Source organism: Gopherus flavomarginatus, chromosome 7, assembly GCF_025201925.1.
Source record: "Gopherus flavomarginatus isolate rGopFla2 chromosome 7, rGopFla2.mat.asm, whole genome shotgun sequence".
Lineage (NCBI taxonomy): Eukaryota > Metazoa > Chordata > Testudines > Testudinidae > Gopherus > Gopherus flavomarginatus.
In genome coordinates, this window is record NC_066623.1 from 11368361 (window position 1) to 11395951 (window position 27591).

General features: G+C 44.3%; 1 protein-coding gene across 1 annotated transcript in view; it reads right to left on the minus strand.

Annotated features, from left to right (window-relative positions):
* Positions 1–376: 376 nt before the first annotated feature.
* SLC25A48 (solute carrier family 25 member 48) overlaps positions 377–27591 on the minus strand; it is a 50484-nt gene continuing 23269 nt past the window's right edge. Inside the window, exons 6-10 of the mRNA XM_050962272.1 lie at positions 26100–26233; positions 19926–20055; positions 1308–1346; positions 1165–1191; positions 377–386 (exon numbers count right to left, since the gene is read on the minus strand). Coding sequence (XP_050818229.1) covers positions 19933–20055; positions 26100–26233 — 257 coding nt within the window. The 3' untranslated portion in view covers positions 377–386; positions 1165–1191; positions 1308–1346; positions 19926–19932. The remainder of the gene's footprint in view (positions 387–1164; positions 1192–1307; positions 1347–19925; positions 20056–26099; positions 26234–27591) is intronic.

Below are 27591 nucleotides of genomic sequence, written 5' to 3' on the forward strand. Positions count from 1 at the left end.
GCTCTGATATAGGTCACATAAAGGTGTCACTCTAGAACACCTTTCTGCGCCTTCTGTCAATGAAGGACCATGTAAAATCCTCTCTGTGGTTTTGAAAGGGGCCAAAATAGAGACTGCCAATTTTCACACCTCTTTCCCACACCTATGCAAAGGTTCTGGCACAAGAAATTTAGTCAAACACTTAATTATAAAATATTTAAGTTCAAAATCTCTTATGTAAAAGAGAAAATAATAAAAGAAATGTTTACATTTTTGCACGTTTTTTTCTGCAGTTGCGAAAGTGATCGATGAATGTGACGAATCTTAACCTTCACGTCGTCACCAACTTGCAGTGTTTCATTCATTCTTTTAAATCCATCCACAAAGCACGACAATTCACAACCAGTCTGGTAAATGAAGAATGTATTATAGAAAACCTAATGTAGGCTGGATTACATTTACTTTAATCTATACTCATCACAAGAAAGGAGAAGCGCTAATTCATTAACATAGCAGAATGTCACAACTGAAGTAATTAAGGTTCCACTATATTGCACACTGACTGAAGAACTTTGGCTAGTTTTTAAAACAGAAAAGCATCCTATCTTTAGTAAGAAACCAGTGCCAAATTTCACTTAAGACTTGGATACCTGAAAATTTAAGATATATACACTCAAACATAATCCAGGCTAAAATTAATTTTTAGCATATCTGTGGATATTTCAAAAATATTGAGGCCTGCAGCTTAACCCTCCCATCAGGAGTCTCAATCTCTAATCACTTAGCCTCTCTCTCAAGATTTCCAAAGGTATTTGGGCACCTCAACATTCAGATAGGCACCTGGTAGGATTTTCAAAAGCATCTAATAGGGTTGACACTTAATTCCTATTGAAATTTCAGATAGGTGCCTGTCTACATCCCTAGGTACCTAACTACATTTGTAAATCTGGCCCATAAAGAACTTTTAACTGATTATAAACCTGATCCAGCTCCACTAACATTAGAAGAGCTTTTTTGCCATTTATTTCAGTGGAGGCAAGATCGAGCCTTATATGTTTCATTGTTGCTCGTATATTAAGAAACTTCACAAACTTTTAAAAACGAAGAGAAAGCAATTTAAAACATGCAAACTGAACACTTTACACAGCTGCAGTATTTAAAGAGAAATCTGGCATATTTACTTACCCAAGAAATGGGAAGACATAAACATGACTGAAAATGAAAAGAATAATTATTACAATTCAGAATTACCAGCCTAGTAAATATTTTGCATACACATCGCAATTGAATTTTGTAATTGATTTCAAAGAGAGAGTTCAGCCACTTACATTAGTCAGACTACAGTCGCAGGTTTCAAAGTTTTCTGCCTAAAATGTTAATGAGTGAAAGATCCATAATTACTATCATTTTATAATTTGAAAACATCTATTTTTATGCAAAATACTAAATAATCACATCACTTACAAGTAGCTTATGAGTATCCCAAAGAATCTCATTGACTCTGCAATTCACGTGTGCTTGCACACAGAGCAGGCCACAACAGAAGACAATGTATGACAGCATTCTGGTGTTCAGGTGCAATGCAGTCTGATGGTTGACAGAAGAGCAGGCAGACTCTCCTTTAAATTGAGTCTTGCACAAAATTCCCTTTCTAATGGGGAAAAACCCTGCTACTAAACTGATACCAAGTGCCCACTATTTTTCCCTCTAAGTTTGGACTGCATTTGGAAGAATCAAATATGTAACTGAGTCACCTAGTGAAGTGGCTTTTCCTTCATGGCGGGGAAATTCATGAATGCGCCTGTGAAGTGATTAATTTTTATCATTGTTTTGTCAGACCACGGCAGGAAACAAAGGTTGAAAAAAATCTTCCACAAAAGCATTTTTTTGTTCAGATGTGGATTTTGCCTCTCATGGTAATTCAAATCACATACCATGAAAGCAAATACAAAACAGCATTCCCCCATGCAAAGTGTCTAAGGAGGCAGTCCAGAGGGACACAGGCTGTGGCTTTTCCCCTCAGTTAGAGAACTTTTCTGTAAGAGGCAAAAAGGCTGCAGGATATTGTTGACAGCAACAAGGCAGTAAAAATGTCCTGTCTACAGGTTCCACAGCTAGAGTTGCATCCACAGTGAACTACAGCTGCAAAGCTTGTGAGTGCCTCCTTCAGGCACTTGAATCTGATCTCAGTTTCATGGGTGCAGAACTCACATGACAGTCCCTTTTCCACTCTCTGCCTGAGCAGGTAGGAAAAGTTGGATACAAAAAAGTGATCAAACAGGGATTAGCCTGCAAATCCAGAACAATAGAAAAGTTGTGAATCAGGCTGATTTTAATAGACCACAGCTCCTGGGGCATAAAGACCCTTTCTTCAAACTGCACTCATTGATAGTTCCAGAGTTAGTCTCCATCCCTTTTCCTTCATAGGTTTATAGCGGTTTTTGAAGTTTCCCCCTTCTGTTATGCAACAAGACCTTGAATCCTCCGCTGGTCAGTCTGAGTGTACTCTGAGTAGAAATTTTCTGAAGATTGTCTTGAAAAGAAATTATCAGCTTCCCATTTCACAGCTACACTTCTTGATTACAATATAGACTCTCTTGCGGAAGGAGCTTTCAGCTTAGGAAGAGCAATCAATGTGCCTCTCTCTGTTTCTTTGGACAGTACTGCCCCACAGCAAAATTCAGTGGTGTTGGCCTGAAGTATAAATCCCTTAATAAAATTGGTGTCATATAACATTTGCAGGCTACTCAATGTCTCAGAGAGATGAAAAGGCTATTTCACAGGTTTTCAAGCAGTAAAGTTGTCTGGGGGCTTTATTCTGGGTAAGGTTCACAGGGGAATTTCTGAGGTGACAAACCCTGGCATGAACCTTTGGTAACAATCTGGGAATTCTCCAACTGCTTTTCTATGTTAAGGGAAGGCATGGCCATTGGATTTTGCTCACTGGCAGCCAGATTTGGCCTTTTTGAGGGGATACCCTAGGTAATAGGTTTCATGCTTTCTGATGGAGTATTTAGCAGGGTTTGCTAGTAGGTCTACCTCTGTTACGAATTGCAATATGGTTGCTATCTCCTGTAGATGAATGTCCAAGTCAATGCGTTAGATGTCCATGTCATCAAAGTATGCAACATATATTGGTTATGAGGCTGAAGGATTTGATCCATCATCGGTGGAAATTTGGGTGCTCCATGAAAGCTAAATGGCATTGTCCAGAAGAGGATCTATTCACAGAGTGTGGAAAAAGCATGTTTCTCTTTGACTCCAGGGTAACAGGAGTCTGCCAATACCCTTCTGTGGGATCTAGCATAGTGACATAATGCGTCTTTCCCAAGCTACATAAAAAATCATCTTCACAGGACAGAGCGTATAAACTGAATGTGTACCCAGGACACAGAGGCAGGATGTTTCTGTGCATGGAATGGGATTATGTCCACGCCTGGATGGCACAAAGTCAGAACAAAAGAAAATAGCTGTTAAAAATGCAATATTTTACTCTAGGTCAATGGGACTGTAAATGGTCCCGTCTCCAGTCCTGCTGGTCAGCCCTCCTGGTGATTAAACAGCATGCACACTCTACCAGAGCACCCACACCAAGTATCTTTATTATTATTTCTTGCCTTAGGCTCCACGGACAACAGAGTGTTGCAGCAGATGGAAAGGGCTTCCTTCCTGCACCTTGTCTCAGTCTTTGATACTGTTTTCTTCCTTCCCTGAGCTATCTACCTGGTGACCTAATTACTTCGTTAGCTCATCAGCCTCTCCACAGGTGCAAGTGCTCTCCACTAACCTTCCAAAACCAATCAATCTACCTATCTCCCTCCTACTCTAACTACCCATTGTCCTGTTCAAAGTGACCAGGGTGCTGCCTCCTAAAAGGGGCTCTCTTTACAGCTGCTAACAGTACCCTTTCACATACCTCTCCCCTTCATGTGTTTTCTCTAGTTAGCTAGTGCCCTTTCCACGGGGGCTCAGTTTTTCTCTGTCCATGCTCTGTCTTCCTTGTAGGGGCAGCAAACTCTCACCACCTTAATATGACTTTTTGTGGACAACCAGTGAGGGTCTTCCATCCTCCAGCCACAGATCAATTTGCCCTTGATCTATCCCATCCTTTTCAATGCTCACTAGGGCTCTTCCCCAACCAGCACCTCACAGTCTGATGATCTGTGTTCCCCTATAGGTATTAGGGATCTCTCACTCATCTGGGCCTTCTAACTGGGATATAGTGAGCTTTCCTTCCACTCTTTCTTCGTGTTGTTTTTGTACAAAGTGACTCTTGCTCCTTCACTCATGTGTCCTCCATGCCGGTATTCTCCACCTGGGCTCTGCTTTCTCAGCCTGTTAATATCTGTCTAGGTTGTACTCTCTACAGCTTTTCCTCTGCTCTGGCATTTCCTACTTTGGTCCCACTTTCTTGGCCTGTTAGTATCTATCTAGGATTTACTTGTATCTCAACTTGTGGGCTCTTATCTTTTTTACCTTAGCCCCTGCTTTTTCTGCCATCCATTGAGGTTCCTTCCACATGACCTCCCTTCACCTACTTAAAGGGAATGGGTTCCAACCCTAAGACCATGGGATAAGGTAAAGTTTTCACAACTCCAACACTTTTTCACCTGAACCTCCCTGTACCTCTCATGGGACTAAGTTCTTTTCTCTTCTTGCATGTGCTCAATGCCTAGAGTTTCTCCTCCCCGTAAACTGTAGAGCATAAACTGTTCTAAGATCATGGCATCCATGACTGCTTCCACATCCTGCCTCCCTAACCTCAGCCACTGGTTGGCTCAATCAGTCAACTTCTGCATAAAGGTTCTAGGCTGTACCCCATAAGTCCACCTACTGGCCCTAAATATCTGTCTGCTCCTTCCAGCTGACAAGCCTGCATGGTCCAATATAGCAGCCTTTAACACATTGTAGTTCTTGGCCTTCTCCTTGCTTAACACCATGTAAGCAGCCTGGGCTCCTCCTGCCGGATAAAGGGCTAACCATAGGGCCCATAACCCTTTATCCCAGACCGGGCCAGTAGCTGTTCTTTCAAAAGTCAGTAAGACTGCACTGGTGTCATCCCCAGGGCTCATTGTACAGATCTGCAGCCCTACCTCAAATTTCTGTTCCCCACAGTAAGACTTATCAAATTTTGTAAGTGCTGTTGTACTGCGTCTCTGTCTTCACAAACTCTTAAAACGCTCGCTGGTGCTCTGCCTGGTGCCTGTCATCTCAGTTGTCTGCCGGAATGCCTGCAGCATCCTCTGCATCTCTTTCTGTTGCTCAGCTAGCCCCTGTATCAGCTCCACCACCTTTTCTTGGGCTCAACCTGCCCTCATATAGGTCACTTCTCAAACCTTCCTGGCTCTAGCTGACAGGTGTATCACAGACAAGCCCACGACTTGCAAACAGGTTTCCCCTCCAGCCTGGAAACCCTGACTGGTAAGCCCTTTTGGTGACTAAACAGCACACATAGTTTACCAGTTACCTTCATCAAGTGTTTTTATTATTTCTTCCATTAGGCTCCAGGTCTAACACAACATAGCTGCAGGTAGAAGGGGCTCCTTCTTGCTCCCTGGCTCAATCTTTTATACTGCTTGCTTCCTTCTCCTAGCTGTCCAGCTAGTGACCTAATCACCTCGTTAGCTCACCAGATTCCCTACAAGTAACCCCCACTAACCTTCCAAACCCAACGTGCTCCTACTGGGACTGTCTAGTGCCTGGTGTGTTCTCAGTGGGTGCTGGCTCCCAAAAGTGGCTTTATTTATAGCTGCTAACAGTACCGTGTCACAGGGACCAAGGCTGAATCTTTCGTTGGGGCTGGGCGTATGGGCAAACTTAAGTACAACCACATTTGGTAAACCATAAAGAAAGGACACATGCTGCACTTTTGGTGTGGGTTCAAAAGTAAAACCAGAAAACATCAGTGAGAATGAAAGGAAATGACCAGCAGCATTGTCCTTCAAAGAGACTCCAGCAGTAAAGGGTTGTGAAATGTTTTGGACAATAAGGGCCTAGTCCTGCTCATAGTGAGGTCAATGGCAAAACACCCATTCAGTGCACAGCCTAGGTGAAACCGAAAAAGTTTGATGCTTTCTAAAAAGCTGTGTGGTGGGGAAAATGACCTATTTTGCCCCATGCTTTTTGAGGAATATCTCCATTTATTTGCATAGAGTCAAAGTACGCATCACTTCTGAAAAACTGCATCACACTGGAGGAATGCGTAGAGGATAAAAGATACTTTCTCTTTTCATTTATGTGTTCTCAAGAGAAACTTTATCTACCTAATCTGTAGCATTCAGTCACTCTGACAGCAGGAGGTAGGAGGCTGAGCGTTAATCAGCAGAAAAACCTTAGAAATACACTGTGCGCTGAGAAAGATGGTTTCAAAAATGTTCAAAGAGGATGGTAATTACTTCAATTAGTTTTTATTCGTTGCACCCAACCCTCTTGTGTCAAGAGAGGCCCTGTACTGAGACTACAGGTGAGTAAAAGGAGGAAGATAGAAGAGGATTCTGGAAGATCTCCCTCCAAAAGGATTTCAGACAATATTTATGGTTTGCATTTCCTTTGTCCTCCTATGAGAACTGGAGAGAAGCATGGAGGGTGAGAGAGAAATTAAAACACATCACCTGCCAACTGACCCATCTGACTCCTCCCTTTAAACTGCACTTGTTGGGAGTGCCAGGGTTATCGCTACATCCTTTGGTTCTTTCTCCCCTTTCTATTACTCCATGAGATCCTGGTCATGTCTGATTTGCAGATAAATCTGGAGCAACTACCATAGGTGCTGGAACTCTTGAAGTAGTAATAACAACCCATAGACATGGTTTCCGCCTACAGCACCCCCACTATAAAAATTGTTCCAGCACCACTGGCAACTAAGTTACACCTAAATCAGGTTCCTAATAGCCATTATCAGTCAAGTTGGCACAGACAAGATATTCTGCTTGTTGTTAAAGTAACTGAACAACAGTGTACTAAACATTTGAGGCAATGGCACTATGAACAACACTGGTTATATCAGGGGTTCTCAAACTGGGGGTCAGGACACCTCAGGGGGTCACAAGGTTATTAGATGGGGAGGTTGCAAGCTGTCAGCCTCCACCCCAAACCCCACTTACCCCACAGCATTTATAATGGTGTTAAACATATAAAAAAGTGTTTTTAATTTATAAGGGGGGGGAGGCAGTCGCACTCAGAGGCTTGCTCTGTGAAAGGGGTCACCAGTACAAAAATTTGAGAGCCACTGGGTTATATTTTATCTCTTGAGCCCAGGATTTTAACTTCAGCCATTAACTGCCTGAAGTCAACGGGAGCCTTCCGATAAACTTCAGTGAGTCTTTGGAGTAGGCCCTAATTATTAGGGCTTGTTTATACTGTTCCTAAGGGTACGTCTACACTACCCGCCGGATCAGCCGGTGGTGTTTGATGCATCTCGTCTGGACGCGATAAATCAATCCACTAATCGACGCCCATACTCCACCTCGGCAGGAGTAGTAAGTGCTGTCGATGGGGGCGCCGCCGCAGTCGACCGCCGCCATAAGGACGGCCAGGTAAATCGAACTAAGATACTTCGACTTCAGCTATGTGAATAGCGTAGCTGAAGTTGCGTATCTTAGTTCGAACCCTCCCGCTAGCGTAGCCCAGGCCTTAGTCGACACCAATAGGAGTGTACCAGCATACTCACAAGGCCCGTGCTGACATGAACTAAAAGTTCCCCAGTGCACATTACCGTAGTCCTATTTCAAACTGTACTGTGTTAACGTGCATTAGGGAACTTTTAGTGCACACCCGCAGGGTCCACGCTGGCTACTTAATGCACAACGCTCTGGTGAGCACAGGAATTCACACTCCTCTGGTGTAGACTAAGGCACCATCTAGACAAGTCCTTAGTCTTTTTTATTATTATTGTTATTGCTATTACTAGCAGTATCGTAGTGCTTAGGAGCCCCAGCCATGAACCAGCCCCTCTACTCTGCTGGCGCTGTACAAATACAGAACAAAAACATGCATCTGATGAAGTGAGTAATCACCCACGAAAGCTCATGCTCCAAAACGTCTGTTAGTCTATAAGGTGCCACAGGACTCTTTGCTGCTTTTAGAGAACAAAAAGACAGTCTCTGCCCCAAAGAGCTTGCAATCAGTTATTAATTATTTGTACCCATTTTTATTAGAAAATCCTTACGCCTCTCTCATTAGAATAATGTTGTGAAAATCAGTTGAGTAAATGATTCACAGAATATATTCTTTTCAATGACCTTCTTGAACTTGGCCTGATTCTGACCTTGCTTATACTGTGTAATGGTAAGTTCACTGTACAGGAGAATTGCATTGAAGTTTTACTGTACACATTGGATTTGATTCTTATGCTTTTAAAACCAATGATTCAGATTTTTCTTTCACCCTTGTTAAATGAACTCCATATTTATATTGATGTGAAAAAAAGATCAGAATCAGGCCTGATGTGTTTACATAAGTAAATAAATAAAACTCCCATATAATTCTTTTCTGCATTGTTCCATGTTCTTTCTCTGTCCAAAAGTCATGCTTGAAACATCTTCCTGTGATGTCTGAAAATCCTTAGCTTTTGTATTTATATATGTATATGGATATATATATACACAAATATATATACACAAAAAGCCCTTTACTTTGGATATCAAGTCTTCATCTATTTCATTCCCTTGGCCTTTCTTTAAATGAAACATGCCAAAATAGATTGAGGTATTGGAAATTTGTGTATTTCGACACAGAAAAGGAAAGTGAATTCAAAGTAAATTCAGCATTCAAGGTGCTGTGCTCATCCTGCCTTCTGTCTCTCGCATGGCACCACCATTGGTTTCAGGATATCGCGAAATACAGAAGTAGCAGTAGAACTACACGTTACTTTTGTTTAGGCAATGTCATTTCTGGCAAATGCCATCATTAGCTAGCAGAGTGCAATGACAGGCAGGTTACAGACCCAGGTTCAATTTACAGAATAAGACTGAGATCTTTCAAAAGAACCCAAGAGAGTTAGGCATGCAAATCCTATTGAAATTCAGTGGGAACTGGGCACCTAACTCCCTTAGACAACATTGAAAATTCCAGCCAAAAGGTCTTTGATGGTCTGGCTTTATGTATCAACCCTAAACAATATATTTTTATGACGATGCACAATACTATATGAATGTGTGCCACCATTAATATAGAGAATTGTAGGCCTAACATATCATGGGAAGTGAGTTTTCCAGATCAGTCTTTTAGGCTTTGGCTTGTGGATAATCAGGATAAGCGTCCGAACTTTGGAGTGCTTATCATTGAAGATCACCGATCACCAAGCTTCTAAGAATAATCTTATAATTCTTTCCCTATGCAGTAGAAAGATTCCCTACAGATGGAAAACACCAAAATGACATGCTGTCTTGTTTTAAGTATCAAGAAAGTTTACGGTATACATTTATCAAGATGTTGCAGACAGCATGCACTTTGCTAACCACAGGTAGGACATGATAGTGTTGAATAGTTTACTTTTTCCAGAGATAAAGCTGCTTTGCATTTATTCATACAGTTGCAGCAAGGTGGTGGCACATGAGTTGGCGTCAGCTAAATGAAAAATGTTCAAAGAGCTATACAATGTTTTCTCCACCAAAATGTGACTCACACATAACTAATGCTGAGATTGACTGTGACTCAAAGTGACAAAAAGCAAGAGAAGCCCAAGTAAAACTCCCACTCTGCCTTAATTTCTAGACAATGAAGTGAGAGCTTACTATGAAGAGCATCTCCAGTTCTAATTAGTCATGTCATGGTCACTGGAGAGATCCTTAGAATTGAAATCTTCTCTGTGGGTTTGGCACCCCAGAACCCAATTACTACTGATCATCAAATCTTTAGATATTATGAATAAATAAAGAAATAAATAGTATTTGAATTGGTCAGAAAAAAGAGGTATTTTTTCCAGCAGAAAATTTTGCCTTTTCATTGAAAAATTGACCTTCCCCATGTTTCTAAGTTCCGACAAAACTCAAAAATTTTCAAAGAAAACATGTTTTCTGTGAAGATTTTCATTGAGTCAAAACCCCAATTTTCCATCCATGAACATTTTTTTAACCAGTCCTACACAGCACAATTCCTCTTTTGTGGCTCCCTGGGCACAGAGGTCAAACCCACAGGGGCTGCCCTGCTAGGAGGCACAGAAAGGAGCAATGCCACTTCCACAGCATCATTCTCCCTTCCTCTGCTGAAGCCTCTTCACTGGGTGAGGGACCCCTGCATGGGGAGAAAGTGGGCTATGGGTGAGCGTGCATCATTCTGCACCAGTTCCACAGACCATCCTCGTAGAAGTCAATACTCTGTATTAATATCTGTGTAGACCTTCTCTCTACAGCGAAGAACCTCCCAGAATGGTGTCATTCTGGGAGCGACAGCAGGGATGCATCCCTTAGGGAACCCATATATTTTGAGGGGTGCTTAAGACTCTTCTTTTCACAAGTGGAGGAAGTGGGGGCAAATTCTGGTTTCCTTGAGAACAAACTGGTGAGGACACCATCGCATTTCCAGTTCACTATGCAGGTCATTCCCAAAATACATTCAGATCTAAGTCATCCAGGTCTCACTTAACAGCACAGTGGAGGCCAGTGCAGTGGCAGAGATCCTGAGGTCAAGCAACATTGCAGGTGATCCATTCAGCCCATACAGCAGTCACAGATCTGGTAACACTTGAGGCATTGCAAAGTATGAAGCCCTTGGAGCAATTAGCCTCCTCTGCTGGGTATTTTGTTGCAAGAGTATCTCACTCCCAACTGACTCCAGAAGCAGAGGAAAGCGTGGGTCACCAAACCTCACATTTTTTCTTATCTTTTAAGGTTTTCCTTTTATCATTTTCACTGCCAGCTTCTGTTGTCACAGGAAGGAGTCCCATGATGGTGGAACCTGCTCTTCTCATGCCTGAACCTAGAGCCCAGATCACACTAGTAATTACGCAGGATTGTAGTGGGGAAGCTGCCCCCCTCCCACAGAACAGGGAAACAGCCCTGGAGAGGGCTGCAGTTGGGATCAAAGGAATGAGAGCAGCTGAGGCAGTAGCTGACTACAGGTGTGGCCAGCTAAATCAGGGCCCAGCTGGCCCTGATAAGAGGGCTGGGGGCCAGGAGCTGGGAAGTCTCTCTCCAGCCTTGGAGGGGAAAGGACCTGGCTGCCTGAGAGAAAAAAGTCATGTTGGGCAAGGGCAAGAGGATCTGGGAAGCTCCAGCCTGGCAACCCCCCAGGCTGCAGGCCTTGTTAAAAGCCCAAGGCAGGTATTGGGGTTAAAGAGGTGTAGTCTGAGAATAGGCAGAGGCAGCTGGTCCAGCCTCCTTGCCAGTGATGAGTGGCCATTTCAGACTGCAGTTTGCCCCAGTGAATGGGGGCTAGAAGATGACTGGCAGTACCCACTGAGGCAGGTGGGGGTTCCTCTGGGAGGCGAGACCCAGAGTGGAGGTACTGAGGAGGGCAGAACCCTGAGGTAAAGGGCACTGGGGTCTGGGAGGGACATAGGGCCTGAGGCAAGCAAGACAGCGGCTAGCAGAGAGCACTCTGGAGCTGGAGTTGAGCTAATTCCCAAGATGGCCAGCAGGAGGCGCCTTACCAGTGAGCAATCGATCTGTTACATGGGTTAAACAGTTTTCATTTAGGAAGCTCGCGTTCACTAGGCCCAGTTCTTACACTAAGCTTGGCCCCTGTCATTGGAAATCTCTTGGTCCTCTTCAGAACCAGGGTGGTGTGGTCCAGCCAGTTGCCCAGGCATGGCCTTTTTCTCTATAACTCAAAAGCCTATGTATGTTATCTCTAGGAACTCGATGATCTATACTGAAGCCTTAATACCCCACCTGTACTGCAGGATTTTGTTTTATTTTTTGGCTTACAGAGTCAATTACGTATAAAACCCACTGAGTTCCTATTAAAAAAGAGCATAGAGTCCTGTGGCACCTTATAGACTAACAGACGTTTTGGAGCATGATCTTATTCCCATTCTGCAGGACATGTGGATCTTAACAAGTCTTCTGCTCCTTTAAATTCTGATTCCAGAGTTTTCTTAGCAGATATAACTGCTGAAGAATTTCTTTGAAAATTGCAGTAATTGATACAATTTTCTCTAAGACTTGGATCCAGCATCCACTGAACACAATGGCAAAATTCCCATTGTCTCAAAATGTACATATAACACATTTATTTAATTTGTATTCTGGGGAGACGGGGTGGGGCAGTGCATGCATATGCGTGTGCTTGTCCTGTATAGTTTTAACAATTAAGATTTTTTTCCCCCACTTCTTACTCTGGAGTTCATTATTTTTTCCTAGAATGCACTTTTATTTTTCCTTTATGGTTACAAAAAGTCATTTGATGTTCTTAGCTCAAATCAGTGGTATGTTAGAGATGATAACTCTCTAGCTAAGCAGAGTGCTGTTTGCTATGAAACAACATGCCTGGATATTCAAAGAAACTGGGAAGATGACATTTCACTCAAAGTTGTAGAAAAAATATTCATATCTTCATTTCTGACAGATTGCTTTTAAACCACAGATTATAATCTTAACATAAAGATGTAATGGGAGAGAAGATCAAATATGAGACACATGGTAAATTAATTTTATCACAGAGAATATTGGTTTATGTGGTGGTCTTGAAGATGCTAGAGATAAGAATGTAAAGGGCATCATACTACAGAATCTGTTGTTGAAGCTGTTTCATTTTGGTTACATAATTTGAAAACAATGGGCCAGCTTTTGGTCTTTACTGTGGTGTTTTTATAATGCTGTCTTGGAACAAAAGGGCCACCCAGCTGGGGATTCTTTAGATGTGGCTGGTGCAGTGCCATCATAGCTATGATTTTAATAGGATCTATAAAAATCACTAGGAGCCAAATTCAAAGGTATTGTGTAAGAAGGGAGTAAGTAATGGGTAAGAGCCAAAGTGAGTTTCCATAAGTGAATTTCAGAAAGGAAATCTCGAAGTGTGTAAACTGACGTATGCAGTATGGCTCTAAGAAAATGTAAATTACACTACATTAGATTGTATCTAAACTCCCCTTGGATTTGGCCCGGTGCTTGGGCTGCCCCTACTGGACCTGCAGCAGCAGTTATCCCAGAAATACTGTCCTTAGGTCTGTCTGGAGTACTGCCTTAGTCATGTGGTGCACATGGTAATAGAGAGAGAGAGATGTAGGCGCAGAGGGCAAGACGTCCTACTGGCTGACAAACAGGACAGTCCAGGACCCCAACTACTTACCAGGAATGGACTACTTTATGAGACTGTTTCAGAGGACTTTGGTTTAACAAAAGTTTTACTTCAAGTCCTTAGTGATGACTAGAGGTGAACTTTGGGGGCTAGTCTCCACTGCAGTCAATGAGAGTAGTACCAGTGACTTTGCTGGGAAAGGAATCAGTCCATAGCTCCTAGATGTACCCAGCTACCGCATGCTAGTGCAAGTAGGGGCTGGGAGTTCATGAACCCCTCGCATGCTATTGCATCTCTGCTCAACAGCTGGGCCCTGCTCTCCATGCGTACCAGTGAACTGCAAAAGGCACAATTTGTCCCAGCCCCCTGTAACTTTTTAAAAGACAGAGTCTTTAAATTAAATTTCCAGGTCATTAGGGAGCAATTTGGCCTTGCTCCTAGCATCTGTGGGAGATCAGGCCCTTAGTTCAAAAATACACTAAAACAAAGGATTTTTTTTCTCATTTTAAATAAAGGAGGGGACAGCAGCCTATGAAATGAGCATCCTCAAGCCCCTGCACAAGGACTTCTAAAAGATCTTAGTGTGAATGCTGATCTGGAAGTAGAGTTATAACTATCCTATGCTGCACCCACATAATATCTTTCAGCCAGGGAAGCCTAAAATGGTCAGGAGAAGATAGAAAAACAAGTATCTGGGAGATGTTACCATCCAGAGAAATTTCCAGTCATAACGTCAGATACCGTAACTGGACTCAATTAAAAAGTGAGAACATTTCCATCATGCATTTTCTCTACTTCAGTCAACTACAACAACAATAGTAATATCTTACCCATTTAAAAAAAAATCAACTCACAACATGTTTTAAGCCCTTCATTCTTTATTACTTTGAAGACAGGTTTTAAATCTTTTCAGAATCAGTCTCCATAGACTTGAAGGCCAGCAGGTACCATCATGATTATCTAGTCTGATCTCCACAACCAAGCCGCAGAACGACACTCCCTAATTTCGGCATCAAGTCCACCGCAGAACCGATGCTTTGGCTGAGACTCAAAGCCAGACCTCCTGCATGGCCGACAAGAATTCTGTCACTGAACCACCAATGATGCAAAAAGTCCAAGCAGCAAATCTGCGTGAAAGTGTCATGAAACAACACTGCACTGTTTTGCTTAGTTTATGGTTTTGTTAAACTCAAGCTAAGCTCATCAAAAGATTTGTCCAGTGTCTGCAAATGATTCTGTCAAACGGGGCCACGTTTTGATCAGACCTGTTTCCTGCAAGCCTGGTCAGCATTTTGAATAAAGCCAGGCAGAGTTCTGAGTGTTCTCAACTCTTGCAGCTGTTTTGTGGTAACTGCCTTTTTCCATTTCTTATGACAGGGTATGGCGCCATCATGTGGTCAGTGCTTTCACCTGTTTAATGTTTTACTTTTTTTCCCCCACCTCGTCTCTTTTCTGTTTTTATTATTTAACTTTCTCTCCCCCCTCTCCTCTGCCACTAAGGTAATATGCTACTATGTTATAGCCCATTCCTACAGGCTTCTATTTAATGTGAGTTTGGCTGAGTAAGTACTGCAGGACCTATCTCAGGCTGGCTTATTATATTGCTCCAAATGGAAAAACACCAATAAAAACAGCTGTGAGAAACTCATGTCACTCTCAGTGCTGTATATGCAAGGAGGACTGAAAAGAATATAGCATAAGAACAAAGGATTTAAAATACACATTGATTAGCACTTTTACAAATGTTGTAATACAAGAAATTCTATAGTGAGATTCTGTTCCCAAATCCCTCCAGCTCTCCTCCCATAGGCCCCACTCCAGCAAAGCACAAACATTTGCTTAATTTTGTCTTAAATGTTTTTCTGGATTGAATCTTTCCCCTACAACAGCCCCAACATTTTTAAAATGCTTAGCAATCTCAGGGGACCTGTGTCCAGCCAAAAATGCCTATTCCACTTGAGTCTGTGGTTTTTTTTCTTAATTGAACATTATTATCCATACACTAAAAAGGTCTAAAGTCTTAACACCCCATCTGCCCTGTAGGAGATTTCCCGTCATGCACTGCTTTCCAGGAGCACAATTGGCTCCAGGATGTACCTTTCACAAACATGTAGAACCTATTTCTGCCTACTTCCTCATGCACTTATTCAGACATGTAGTTCCAATGTAGGGTTGCCAACTTTCAAATGCACAAAACTGAACGTCCCTGCCCCTCCCATTCCCTGAGGCCCCACCCTTGCTCATTCCTTCCCCTCTCCCTCTGTCTCTTGCTCTTCCCACCCTCACCACTTTCACCAGGCTGGGGCCAGGAATGAGGGCTTTGGGATGTGGGAGGGGGCTCTGGACTGGGGCAGGGAGTTGTGGTGTGTGTGGGAGCATGGGGCGCAGGAGGGGACTCCAGGCTGGGACAGGTGTGTGGCAGGGGTTTCAGGGTCCCAGTGGCAGTTACCGCAGCTCCCAGGCGGCGGTTGCCATGTTCCTGTAGCCCCTAGGCACATGGGTGTCCAGAGAGGCTCCAAGCGCTGCCCTTATGCCTACAGGTGCTGCCCCCACAGCTCCCACTGGTTGCAGGTCCCAGCCAATGGGATCTGTGGAGCCGGCACTGGGCTAGGGGCAGTGCACAGTGCCTCCCTGGCCACCAATGCACCTAGGGGCCCCAGGGACCTGGTGGCCGCTTCCGGGAGCTGCACAGAGCTACGGCAGGCAGGGAGCCTGCCTTAGCTCTGGGCCCCTGCTGTGCCACTGACTGGACTTTTAATGACCCAGTAGGCAGTGCCTGGCAACCCTATTCCAATGGGATTATAGACTCATAGACTCTAGGACTGGAAGGGACCTCGAGAGGTCATCGAGTCCAGTCCCCTGCCCTCATGGCAGGACCAAATATTGTCTAGACCATCCCTAATAGACATTTATCTAACCTACTCTTAAATATCTCCAGAGATGGAGATTCCACAACTTCCCTAGGCAATCTATTCCAGTGTTTAACTACCCTGACAGTTAGGAACTTTTTCCTAATGTCCAACCTAAATCTCCCTTGCTGCAGTTTAAGCCCATTGCTTCTTGTTCTATCATTGGAGGCTAAGGTGAACAAGTTTTCTCCCTCCTCCTGATGACACCCTTTTAGATACCTGAAAACTGCTATCATGTCCCCTCTCAGTCTTCTCTTTTCCAAACTAAACAAACCCAATTCCTTCAGCCTTCCTTCATAGGTCATGTTCTCAAGACCTTTAATCATTCTTGTTGCTCTTCTCTGGACCCTCTCCAATTTCTCCACATCTTTCTTGAAATGCGGTGCCCAGAACTGGACACAATTCTCCAGTTGAGGCCTAACCAGCGCAGAGTAAAGCAGAAGAATGACTTCTCGTGTCTTGTTTACAACACACCTGTTAATGCATCCCAGAATCACGTTTGCTTTTTTTGCAACAGTATCACACTGTTGACTCATATTAAGCTTGTGGTCTACTATGACCCCTAGATCTCTTTCTGCCATACTCCTTCCTAGACAGTCTCTTCCCATTCTGTATGTGTGAAACTGATTGTTCCTTCCTAAGTGGAGCACTTTGCATTTATCTTTATTGAACTTCATCCTGTTTACCTCAGACCATTTCTCCAATTTGTCCAATTTGTAATTATTCACCTACTCAGCATGAAGAAGGATGGCAGAATCAGGTCCTTAACTGATACTATGCATTAAATGAAACCCTAAGGCACAGTGAACAGATGTAATGACATTGCAGGTATCAAGCAGTCTTGCTCTGCTTGTATTTCCTAGCTCACAAAATTCAGTTCTATAATGCACTGGACCTGAGGCATGTTCATACATCATTTCTATCACAACTATTCACATTTTTACACAAAAAATAATCAAGAGATACACACATCTACTCTACAGGATGAAATGGAATATCTGGATACATTCGGTATATTTTACAAATTGTTTCTCTATATAGCCAGGAGAATAATTGTTTGCTTTTGTTCTGTTTATTTTGATATTTTTCATCTTTCCATAACAAAAAAGTCCCTAGAAATAAAGAGTTAAAGGCAGATCATCTTCATTGCTCTCTGCAATGCCATGTGTCAGAGCTAATCACATGTTAATGTGAAAGCTGCTGGAAAGTGCAATTTTTGGTGCCCTCCTGCAGCTTCCAGCTTTGAGTTAATATTTAGGCCAGTGTTTTTCAAACAGGAGCTGGTCTTCTGTGTCTAGTCCTGGAGTAGTACTGGGAAAACGCTGGGGATGGGAGCAACCCAATCCAGCCGTCCTTGGCTGAAATGGCACTACAGGAATGGCCAGTTACTGAGCCTTGGAGGGTGAAATAAAGGCGACAATAGGGAAATCATGCAGAGCAAACAAATGTGAAGGTTTTGTTGGGATCCAGCAGTAAGAGTAGCCCCAGCCACATGGATCCATGACTAGACTGATGATGGAGACATTGTTCCTCTGGTAGAGATGCGCATGCTCAGACATAGGGATAGCAGGCAGCATGTTCTGCTTACTCTTCCCCCTTTCCTCTGCTGGGGCTAGATCCTGTGCTCATTGAAGCCAACAGTAAAGCTCCCATTGACTTAATGGTGCAGGATAATGGGTCTAGTGTCTAAGTCTTCTGTGCTCCTTTGTGCTTGGAAGAGAAAGGGAGTGTATTGGCCTATTCTTCTCTTTCCAAAATTTTAGCAAATAAAACCAAAGTCTGGCTGTTTAAGGTACAGATGCCATGCAGGGCAGAACAATTTAGATACACAGTTCATAGCAAATCTTCCCATGACTTTCCATTTTAATTCATTCATGGTCCATTTTATACAGAATCGGCAAATAAATGACATAATTTAGTCTGCATTGAAAAAGAAACAATATTCCCAACTGTCCTCCCAATGGGCTCATGCAACGTTGCGTCCTTGGATGAGAACAATGTGTTTAAAAGTAGGTAATGGGGAGAGAATGATGCTTTGAATGTAATCAGTGATGTAAGGACTTTTGCTCAGAGGGTGCGTGCACTGGATGTATTTTGTTATTCATTTATGGAAAACTGACTGTTCTGGTTAATCTCAGCAGTAGCAAATGCTAGGCCCAAGAGCAGGCAGCAAATGAGCATCCTAGCCCAGATAGCCACCTCTCAGCCTGGCTGGTCCTTAAGCAGGGTGAGACTTTGGCCTTTCTTCTATTCCTCCTTAGGCCTTGTGGCAGACGGACCCTCTTGGCCCCACTCCCATTTTCTCTTGGGCCCAAGGGGAAGAACCCAATTCAGTCTCAGGGCATAGGGAAAGCCTCCTAGAACGCACATGCTTTTAGCAGCTCCTTTCTGGGTTTAGGGGGTGGGACATTTTGGCCCTCCACCGAGTCACTGTTCTTCTAATGTTGGAGGGAGGGACAGAGGGAGCCCTGTAACTCCCTGTTTCCTTCTTCAGGCTCAGTGGATGGGAGTGGAAGCACCCTCCTGGCATTACTCCATTCCCTTCTCAGCTTGTTTTCAGGACCCACAAGGAGGGGGAACTTCAGTTGCTCCTGTTGTCCTTTTCCTCCCCCACCCCACCAACTCATGGAGCAACTTGAGGGAGGGTAACATACCTCAGAGCTCCCAATCTCTGCTCCCATAATGCACTGTCCTGCCCACTATGCTTCTGGCCCCACAGCCCTTCCCCCTAGAGGCACAGGACCACAGTGGGTCCTATTTACTCCCACCTATCACCAGAAACCTTGCATCTGCCTTTTGCTAGGCTGCAACAGCCTGCACCAGACACTTGCCCCTTAGGAAAGGTCGCATGAAGATGTTTTTAAAAAGTGTAAGCAAGGGCAGTCATGGTGACACAAGTAAGCTAAAGGCTCCTGGGACACAATAGATCAGATTGAGATCTGATATGAGGAGGTTCTGCTCCATGGATTTAAATGGGATTACAGCTACGCGCACTATGTTTGAAGCTGAGCCATATTTTAGAGCCAACATTTTGGGTCTACTGGGAGTTTTGTCACCTAGACCAGTGGTTCTCAAACTAGGGCCACTGCTTGTTCAGGGAAAGCCCCTGGCAGGCCGGGCTGGTTTGTTTACCAGCCGCATCTGCAGGTTCGGCTCATCGCAGCTCCCACTTTCTGCGGTTCACCGTTCCAGGCCAATGGAGGCTGCAGGAAGGGCGGCCAGCATGTCCCGCAGCCCACGCCGCCTCCTGCAGTCCCCATTGGCCTGGAGTGGCGAACCGCAGCAAGTGGGACCTGCGATCAGCCGAACCTGCAGACGTGGCAGGTAAACAAACCAGCCCGACCCACCAGGGGCTTTCCCTGAACAAGCGGCTGCCCTAATTTGAGAACCACTTCCCTAGACTGTCACTTAGGCCAAGGTTTTCAATGTTGGATGGCTAAAGTTAGGTATCTAAATCCATATTTAGGCATCTTAGGGTACATCTAGACTGCAGTTGAGAGTGTCCTTCCCAGCATGGGTAGACAGGCCCTCACTAGCTCTACTGAAGCAAGCATGCTAAAAATAGCAATGTAGCCAGGATTAGCATGGGCAGTCACTTAGCCTCTCTGCACATCAATTCTTCATCTGTAAAATGGGAGAAATAGCCCGTCCCTACCTCACAGGGGTGTCTTGAGGATAAACACACGCAAGACTATGAGATGCTCAGATACTACGGGGAGGGGGCCACGTAAGTACCTTAGATAGAGGGTTTTCAGAAGTTTTTGGCAACCACAACTTCCTCTGATTTCAGTGATGAGGTCTCTATTTTTAATAGCGTTGGCAGCTGTGAAAATCAATAAAGATCTTTGTGAAGCTGACCTGGCTGTTAAGGATTGGTCTCAGCTTGGTCTCCTCTTAGTGCTTTGCGTGAAAGTTCATATCCAAGAAACATGGCTGCACTCATCGGGAATCCTCGCACTGCGTTGACTGTGATGCCCCTAACAAAGACCTGTTCAGGACGGGAAAGATTACGGCAAAGGAACAGATCAGATATTTTCATGAAGGCAACACAGAGTTAAATCATAGTGGAAATGAGAATAATAAAACATGGTAAATTGCGACCTGCTCATAGACATTTTGTGAGCTGGAGGAGTTATTGCCTACATCCATGCATTTTCTATCTGAGCACCAGAGAGTCAAAATACAATAGCAAGTTGCTAGTTTGACGGGGCTGCATACATATTCTGCTGTTTTTATAGAATGCCCTCCAAACAGATACATTAGCAGCACTGAGAAGCAGGAGGTGTCTCTCAGAAGTTTCTTTTCCTGCAATGGGTTAAAAAGTTGGCTAACTAATGCGTGTTTAAATCTTTGCAACCAGAAAACAGGAAATCTAAATCTTCTTCTTAATCTCCTCTCTCTTATCTGTCTCTCCCTTCCTCTCTTGCATGTGCATTGAAAATTATATTGAACGAGCTGAGAAAATGAAAGGCAAGATTACAGAGCCTCTTGCCTTTGCAAATGAAGTGCTCAAACTTTATGGGCTAGTCTTCAGTTGCACCAGAGTTCTGCATGAGACAGCTGGAACTTGAGGAGAGAGAAGAGGAGGTGTTACAATCTGGGTTCAGTCTCTGCTGCAAACTGGAGAAGCCAGAGGTCTCTTCTAAGGATACCTGCAGTCAGGGCCGGCTCCAGGCCCCAGCGCGCCAAGCACGTGCTTGGGGCGGCATGCCGTGGGGGGCGCTCTGCCGGTTGCCGGGAGGGTGGCAGGTGGCTCCAGTGGACCAGCAGACGCTCCGCAGGGACACCTGCGGGAGGTCCACCAGAGCTGCGGGACCGGCAAGCGGCAGAACGCCCCCCACGGCGTGCCGTCGTGCTTGGGGCAGTGAAATGGCTAGAGCCGGCCCTGCCTGCAATGCCCCTCACCTCTCCTATTCTCAGGAGACATGAACACACCATCCATCCACATAGCAGGGCAGAGCAGGTGGCATAGAACCAGCTACATTGGCTCTATAGGGCTCCAGGAACAGAGTTTTCCTAGCCTGGCCCTGAACGCAGTCATTTATGACAGGTCAATTCCCAGTTTCTCCTTCACGGCAGCTTTAAGGCCCTGACCCAGTAAAGCACTTTAGCATATGCTTAAAAGTTAAGCACATGACTAGTCCCATTGACTTCTGTGGGGTCACTCGTGGGTTTAAGGTTAAGCACATGCATAGATGCTTTGCTAGATCAGAACCTATATCCCCTTGTCTTTGCTAAGTGTTCTATCTTAGTGCAAACAGAATATTCTGCAGTTTTCTCTTCTGCTTTCACAAATCAGTTTCCAATCTAAGGAAAAATGTACGATTGTTCAGTGCCTTATTGAGAATTAGTTCACATGACTCCAGAACAGACTTAACGGCAATATTTCATATAGGCCAACACTTCCAAATCTGATTTCGTAAAGTCAGGGGCCTAAGTCCATATTTAAGCAACTCTTTTATTTGAGTGACTAAATATGGATTTAGGTATCCAGGTTTGATACTTTTGGTCATCATATTTTGAATTGATGATGTGTTTCTGAGAGTGAAAAAGGCTGCATTGTTTGATTGCCTGAACAGTAAAGTGGAAAAGGGGTCATTGTATTAATAATATAGGTCACTTCTAGTGCTAACTTGTATCCTGTTTTAAAATTCTGCCATCCCACATAGCACTATTGCGTCGTGCTCACTGTACTGAAAACCGATATCAGTTTGATTTTATGAACATTCCATTTAACTATTTCCAAAATGTTTAGTGCAGTTTTTCAGTTAGCAAGCTACTAACAGAATAATATTCTTAAATAAATTCACTGATTAAATTTAGATTACTGAATTTTGGAATAGGAGTAGGGACAAAAATCATTGAATCATAGAAGATTAGGGTTGGACGAGACCTCAGGAGGTCATCTAGTCCAATTCCCTGCTCAAAGCATGACCAACACCAACTAAATCATCCCAGCCAAGGCTTTGTCAAGCTGGACCTTAAAAACTTCTAAGGATGGAGATTCCACCACATCCCTAGGTAACCCATTCCAGTGCTTCATCACCCTCCAAGTAAATAGATAGCCAACCTAGACCTCCCCCAATTCAACTTGAGACCTTTGCTGCTTGTTCTGTCATCTGCCACCACTGAGAACAGCCAAACTCCACCCTCTTTGGACCCCTCCTTCAAGTAGGTGAAGGCTGCTATTAAATCTCCCCTCACTTTTCTCTTCTACAGACTAAATAAGAGCAGTTTCCTCAGCCTCTCATAAGTCATGTGCCTCATCCCCCTAATCATTTTCATTGCCCTCCACTAGACTCTCTCCAATTCGTCCACACCCTTTCTGTAGTGGGGGGGGACCAAAACTGGACGCGATACTCCAGATGTGGCCTCACCAGTGCAAAATAGAGAGGAATAATCACTTCCCTCGATCTGCTGGCAATGCTCCTATTATGCAGCCCAATATGCCATTAGCCTCCTTGGCAACAAGGGCAGACTGCTGACTCATATCCAGCTTCTCTTCCACTATAATCTCCAGGTCCTTTTCTACAAAACTGCCACTGAGCAGTTGGTCCCCAGCCTGTAGCAGGATGGAAGAATCTCATTGTAGTGAGGCAGCCTGGCTCCCAGCCACCCCAGAGAGGGATGAACCCTTACAGACACCAAAGTGGGTGGAGCCACAGGAGCCTGTGGTGCCCCCCCCCCCAGAGGTCAAGGCGCAGGGCAGGAAGTATAAAAGCCCAGCCCCAGGGCTCAGAAGTGGCCTGGCCGCCGGAGAGGCCAGATGCTGGTGCCTTAGCTCCCGCTGAGGGGACTCCTGCTGCCTGCGACCGACCTGAGGATTGGCCCTACCTGCGGAACCTGGACGCCGACCAGGCGCTGGAAGAGCCCCTAGGCTGGCCTGCACAAAGGGACCCTGAGGAGCTGCCCAGTTTACCCCTCACTCAGTATCCCAAGGCGCCCATGGTGTGGGACGCTGCGGAAGACGCCGCCGAGACAGAGGTACCGGTAGAGGGGGAGGTTGGAAGTAGCCCGGGGGCAGCCGACCCTATTCTGGCTGCAGCACACCCAGAGCCAATGTCAGTGTGTTGCAACCAGGATCCCCACTGACACAGCAGCAGGCTGCCTGCCGCTGTTAGGGCCCTGGGCTGGGATGCAGAGGAGTGGGCGGGCCTGTGTCCCCCCTGCAACCCCACTCACAGGTGGCAGTCTCCCCTTCACCCTGATGCTCAGGCCCAGGAGCCTGGGCTTGCCGTCCTGGCCCCTGCCTGAGAGTCTGAGCCCTGAACTGTCGTTTGCTGCCCCATGTAGTGAGGCAGCCTGGCTCCCAGCTGCCTCAGAGAGGGACGAACCCTGACAGTGGACGTTTACACTCATGCACTAAGTATAGGACTCTGCACTTGTCCTTGTTGAACCAGATTTCTTTTAGCCCAATCCTCCAATTTGTCCTGGTCACACTGGACCTTATCCCTACCCTCCAGTGTGTCTACCTCTTCCCCGAGCTTAGTTGTCATCCGCAAACTTGTTGAGGGTGCAAACCATCCCATCATCCAAATCATTAATGAAGATGTTGAACAAAACTGGCCCCAAAACAGATCACTGGGGCACTCTGCTTGATACTGGCTACAAAATAAATGCACTAAAAAAATCCTTCAGTTCTTACAAAGGCAAAACTTACAAAAGAAAAAAGGATTTTTGCTTGATTGTAGTCCAGTACTAGGAAGTCTACAGCTATCCAGCATTTTCTTTGAAATTCAGAAATTTGCTAATCAGATAATAAGGACCCAGGGAATAGAACACAGCTTTACAAAGCTTGAAACAACCGATAATCCCACAGTGCCACCAGGAGGCCAAGCAATGATACACCCAGAGAGCAGTATGCAGAGTAGGCACTGCAGGATGTACTGCCCAAGAAACCCAGCGTGATGGTACCTTGTGGCCCTCTGAGTGGCCAAGCGCCCTGTTTAACTTCAGGGGCTGCCCTAGGCAGTTGTCTGGGCAAGCACATAGACTTTGGCCCGCTGCCACACCAGACTTTGCTTGATCTCCTAATTGCTGGTCTTCAATTCCCCCCTGACCCTGACCATGACTCCAACTCCTGCCTCTCAATTCTAGCCTGGGACTGCTTCTGATCTCTGGTCTTTAATCCCAGCCTGACTCCTGTTTACAGAACCTGGCTCTTGTGATTCCCCCAGCTCCTGCCTGGCAGATCTGAGCCCAGCTGGAACCACTAGGCCAGACCACCTACACCCCAGTTCCTTATGCCACTGAAATGTACGATAGAGCATCTAAACATGGTGGAGTTTGTAGTATGGGGCGGGAGAGTTGTGTGTTTTGTTTTTTTAGAGATAATGGAATTTTTATGACAAAAGTGCAACTCTTGTCCACATTTTTTAAAAGTCACATTCAAGGACAAATGTAAATATCAACTGAGATTTATAGAGAAAGGCCTTAGGACTTGATATTCTTCTATTAATAAAAGGAAGTTCTTCACGCAGCGCACAGACAACTTGTGGAACTCCTTACCTGAGGAGGTTATGAAGGCTGGGACTATAACAGGGGTTAAAAGAGAACTGGATAATTCATGGAGGTTAAGTCCATTAATGGCTATTAGCCGGGATGGGTAAGGAATGGTGTTCCTAGCCTCTGTTTGTCAGAGGATGGAGATGGATGGCAGGAGAGAGATCACTTGATCATTGCCTGTTAGGTTCATTCCCTCTGGGGCACCTGGCATTGCCCACTGTCGGTAGACAGATACTGGGCTAGATGGAACTTTGGTCTGACCTGGTACTGTCGTTCTTATGTTCTTAGAATGAACATACAATACTGAGTGGACAAAGGGGCTACAATTCTTTTTTGTTTACTCTGAAGTTATTTAGGGCTTTAACAACCTTGTTTCTATCTCCTCTAATACAATCATCCAAATCGGGGTTCAACATCTCCTAGCAGTGCTCCATTACTTTGGTTTCACCCAATAGGAAACTGACGTAAATAGGTTTTCCTTATGAAACTGTCCTTGTATTCAGCTCTCTGGTGGACCTGCAGATTTCCTTTCCCAGCAGCACAACCATGACTGGCTGCTGACTCTGTACATTGAAATTTGGCCATTGGAGGTAGTTGGGATAAGATCAGAAAGACAAAATGCTGATCTCCTGCAGCCCTCATTCCTGTGGATATCCAATCATTGTTTTATATAGTTACTTGCTGCATATTTGTCCATGCCCCACTCCCCTGTGTCACATGAGTGAGAATAAAAGGTGGAAACAGCCCTCATCTGGGAAAAGGATCAGACTATGACCTTCTGTGGCTGTTGGTCTGACCTACTGGCATGTTGCAAAAAGATGCCAAATATTTAACAGGTGACAATTGCAAATTTGCCAGTTATTTTTCTTTTTATAATTGGTTATTTTTCTGCTCAGGACTTGGAATTCAGCACTCTTTAGTTATGAGTTATATAATGATTTGGTGAAGGCTTAAGATGCACCTGGCATTCAAATGTCAGAGACAACCACGCAATGTTCAGGCATCGTCGGTGTATAATACAATAAATCCATTGGGCTTCATACTCTGCCATTCCGATTTAACAGCTTTTTACACCCACTTTGTCCTGGTGTGAAATGACTGTAGGTGCTAAAGGGCACCAGAGAAACAGACCTATCAAATCTTATCCAAGAATAACTAAATACATAATAATTCTGGGTGAAATCCTGGTCCTAGTGAAGTCAATGGTAATGTCCCCATTGACTTTAAAGGAGACAGCATTTAATCTCATGATGAACAGCACTCTAGTCTCAATTAAACTTTCTTATTTCAACAGTGCTTCCCATGGAGTAAAGTACTACTCAGAATGGGTAGCAGAATCTTACCTTATATCACTTAAATCTTTGGTTCTTTAGGAGATATTATTGTCATCAATATTATGACTTATAATTAATTGTGCTGGCTTTAATTATCCATTGTCTACCCGCAGTTTGGATAATAACAGCCATTACATTTGTCACTAAAAATTAATGCCTAGTAGCAATTTTTTCCCCGCGCAATACTACTTACTTTTAAGCCCTCACTATGGTAGCTCTGAGAGATACAATCAATGATTCCTTTATATTTGTTTAAATAAACCCCATCAGCTTGAAGTCGACTTTTCACAACATCCATCGGAGTAGCAGTCCCCCAGGAAATTGCCCCTAGAAATAAGGAAAAGATAATTCCTTCATATATTGATGCAGTACAACTGTGCTGCGGTGATTATGACTGGAGATACTTGGGTAATAATATACTCTCTGCTAGTGCATGCCTATACACATCCTTCCTTAACCCCAGCCTGCTACCCTCACTCATTCACCACTCACCTAGTGCATCCAGTTGGTGGCACTTCCAGAAAGGATGAATACACTGGAACGATAGTGTAAAGTAGCATTTCTGGCATCAACATGACATTTCTGGGGATAATGTACCACATTTCTGGACAAACTGTTTGAGGAACTGGTTGTCAGTGTAACACAAGTAAGGAACAAGGTAGGTAACCAATTACAGGCAGATCAGAAGTCTCTTGTGTGTGAATATACTGCTGCAGTGCCCATGACTAAATCTTGAGAAAGTATCACTTAGTACAAGTTTGTGAAGAAAGGCTGTTCTCTGCCTCTTCCCCCAACCCCAAAACTTCCCAGGCTCCACAATCTACAAAACTACAATTTCCAGTATGTTGCTAATAGAAGCAATTTAAAAATAACGAGAATCCTGGGGGTATATTGAGAATGAGGGCATTGGGTTAAGAAGGTGTGTGTGGATGAGGTACTGTCCCAATCACATGGGGATGGACTGAATCAGAATCCTGTTGATTATTCCACAATCAGATGGGATGTTTTTCCTGGTTTCAATGGTCAGTGGGGCTTACATCGCTTATGACTGAGGTCTTCCAGTTACTCAGGATCTTGCACACATATAGAAAACCTAGTACTCTATTTGCTCCCTTTCTCCTTCTGGAATGTGATGTTTCCATGCTGAGAAATTTAATGATTTGAGAGAGTCTCATGCATATTGATTCGGTATTGTAATGAAACCTGTGGTCTTCCATGCCAGACACTGACTGTGTGATTGGGTTGTATGGGGGAGATGGACGAAAAGAGCGTGCCTAGAGCTGTGCCAATGTCCTGACATACCAGAGAATTTGTTCAAATCAGCCAGTGCTCTGTTTGTCTGCAAGTGAAACAGAGCCAATGTGTTGTAATCATTACCCAGGCTAATAAGTAACTGTCTTCATTTGGGATCCAGAGTTTTGAAATTGTAAATAAATCATTAGCTAGTTTAAGGATAATTTTGTAGATCTAAATGTATATATAAAAGTGGTACAGGCCAGTATAAACAGAGAAAGCAGGCTTCAGCCTCCAGCACTGAGACAAGATTAACGATGACTCTCTTGGTTTTGCGGCTTCTCCTGCTGTGGATGCATGTTTATCTTTACGAGGTACATACAGGGTAACATAGTGCCTTCCAGGCTTATGGGCCATTCAGAAAGCTGAACGGCAAGAATGAACTGCAGTCC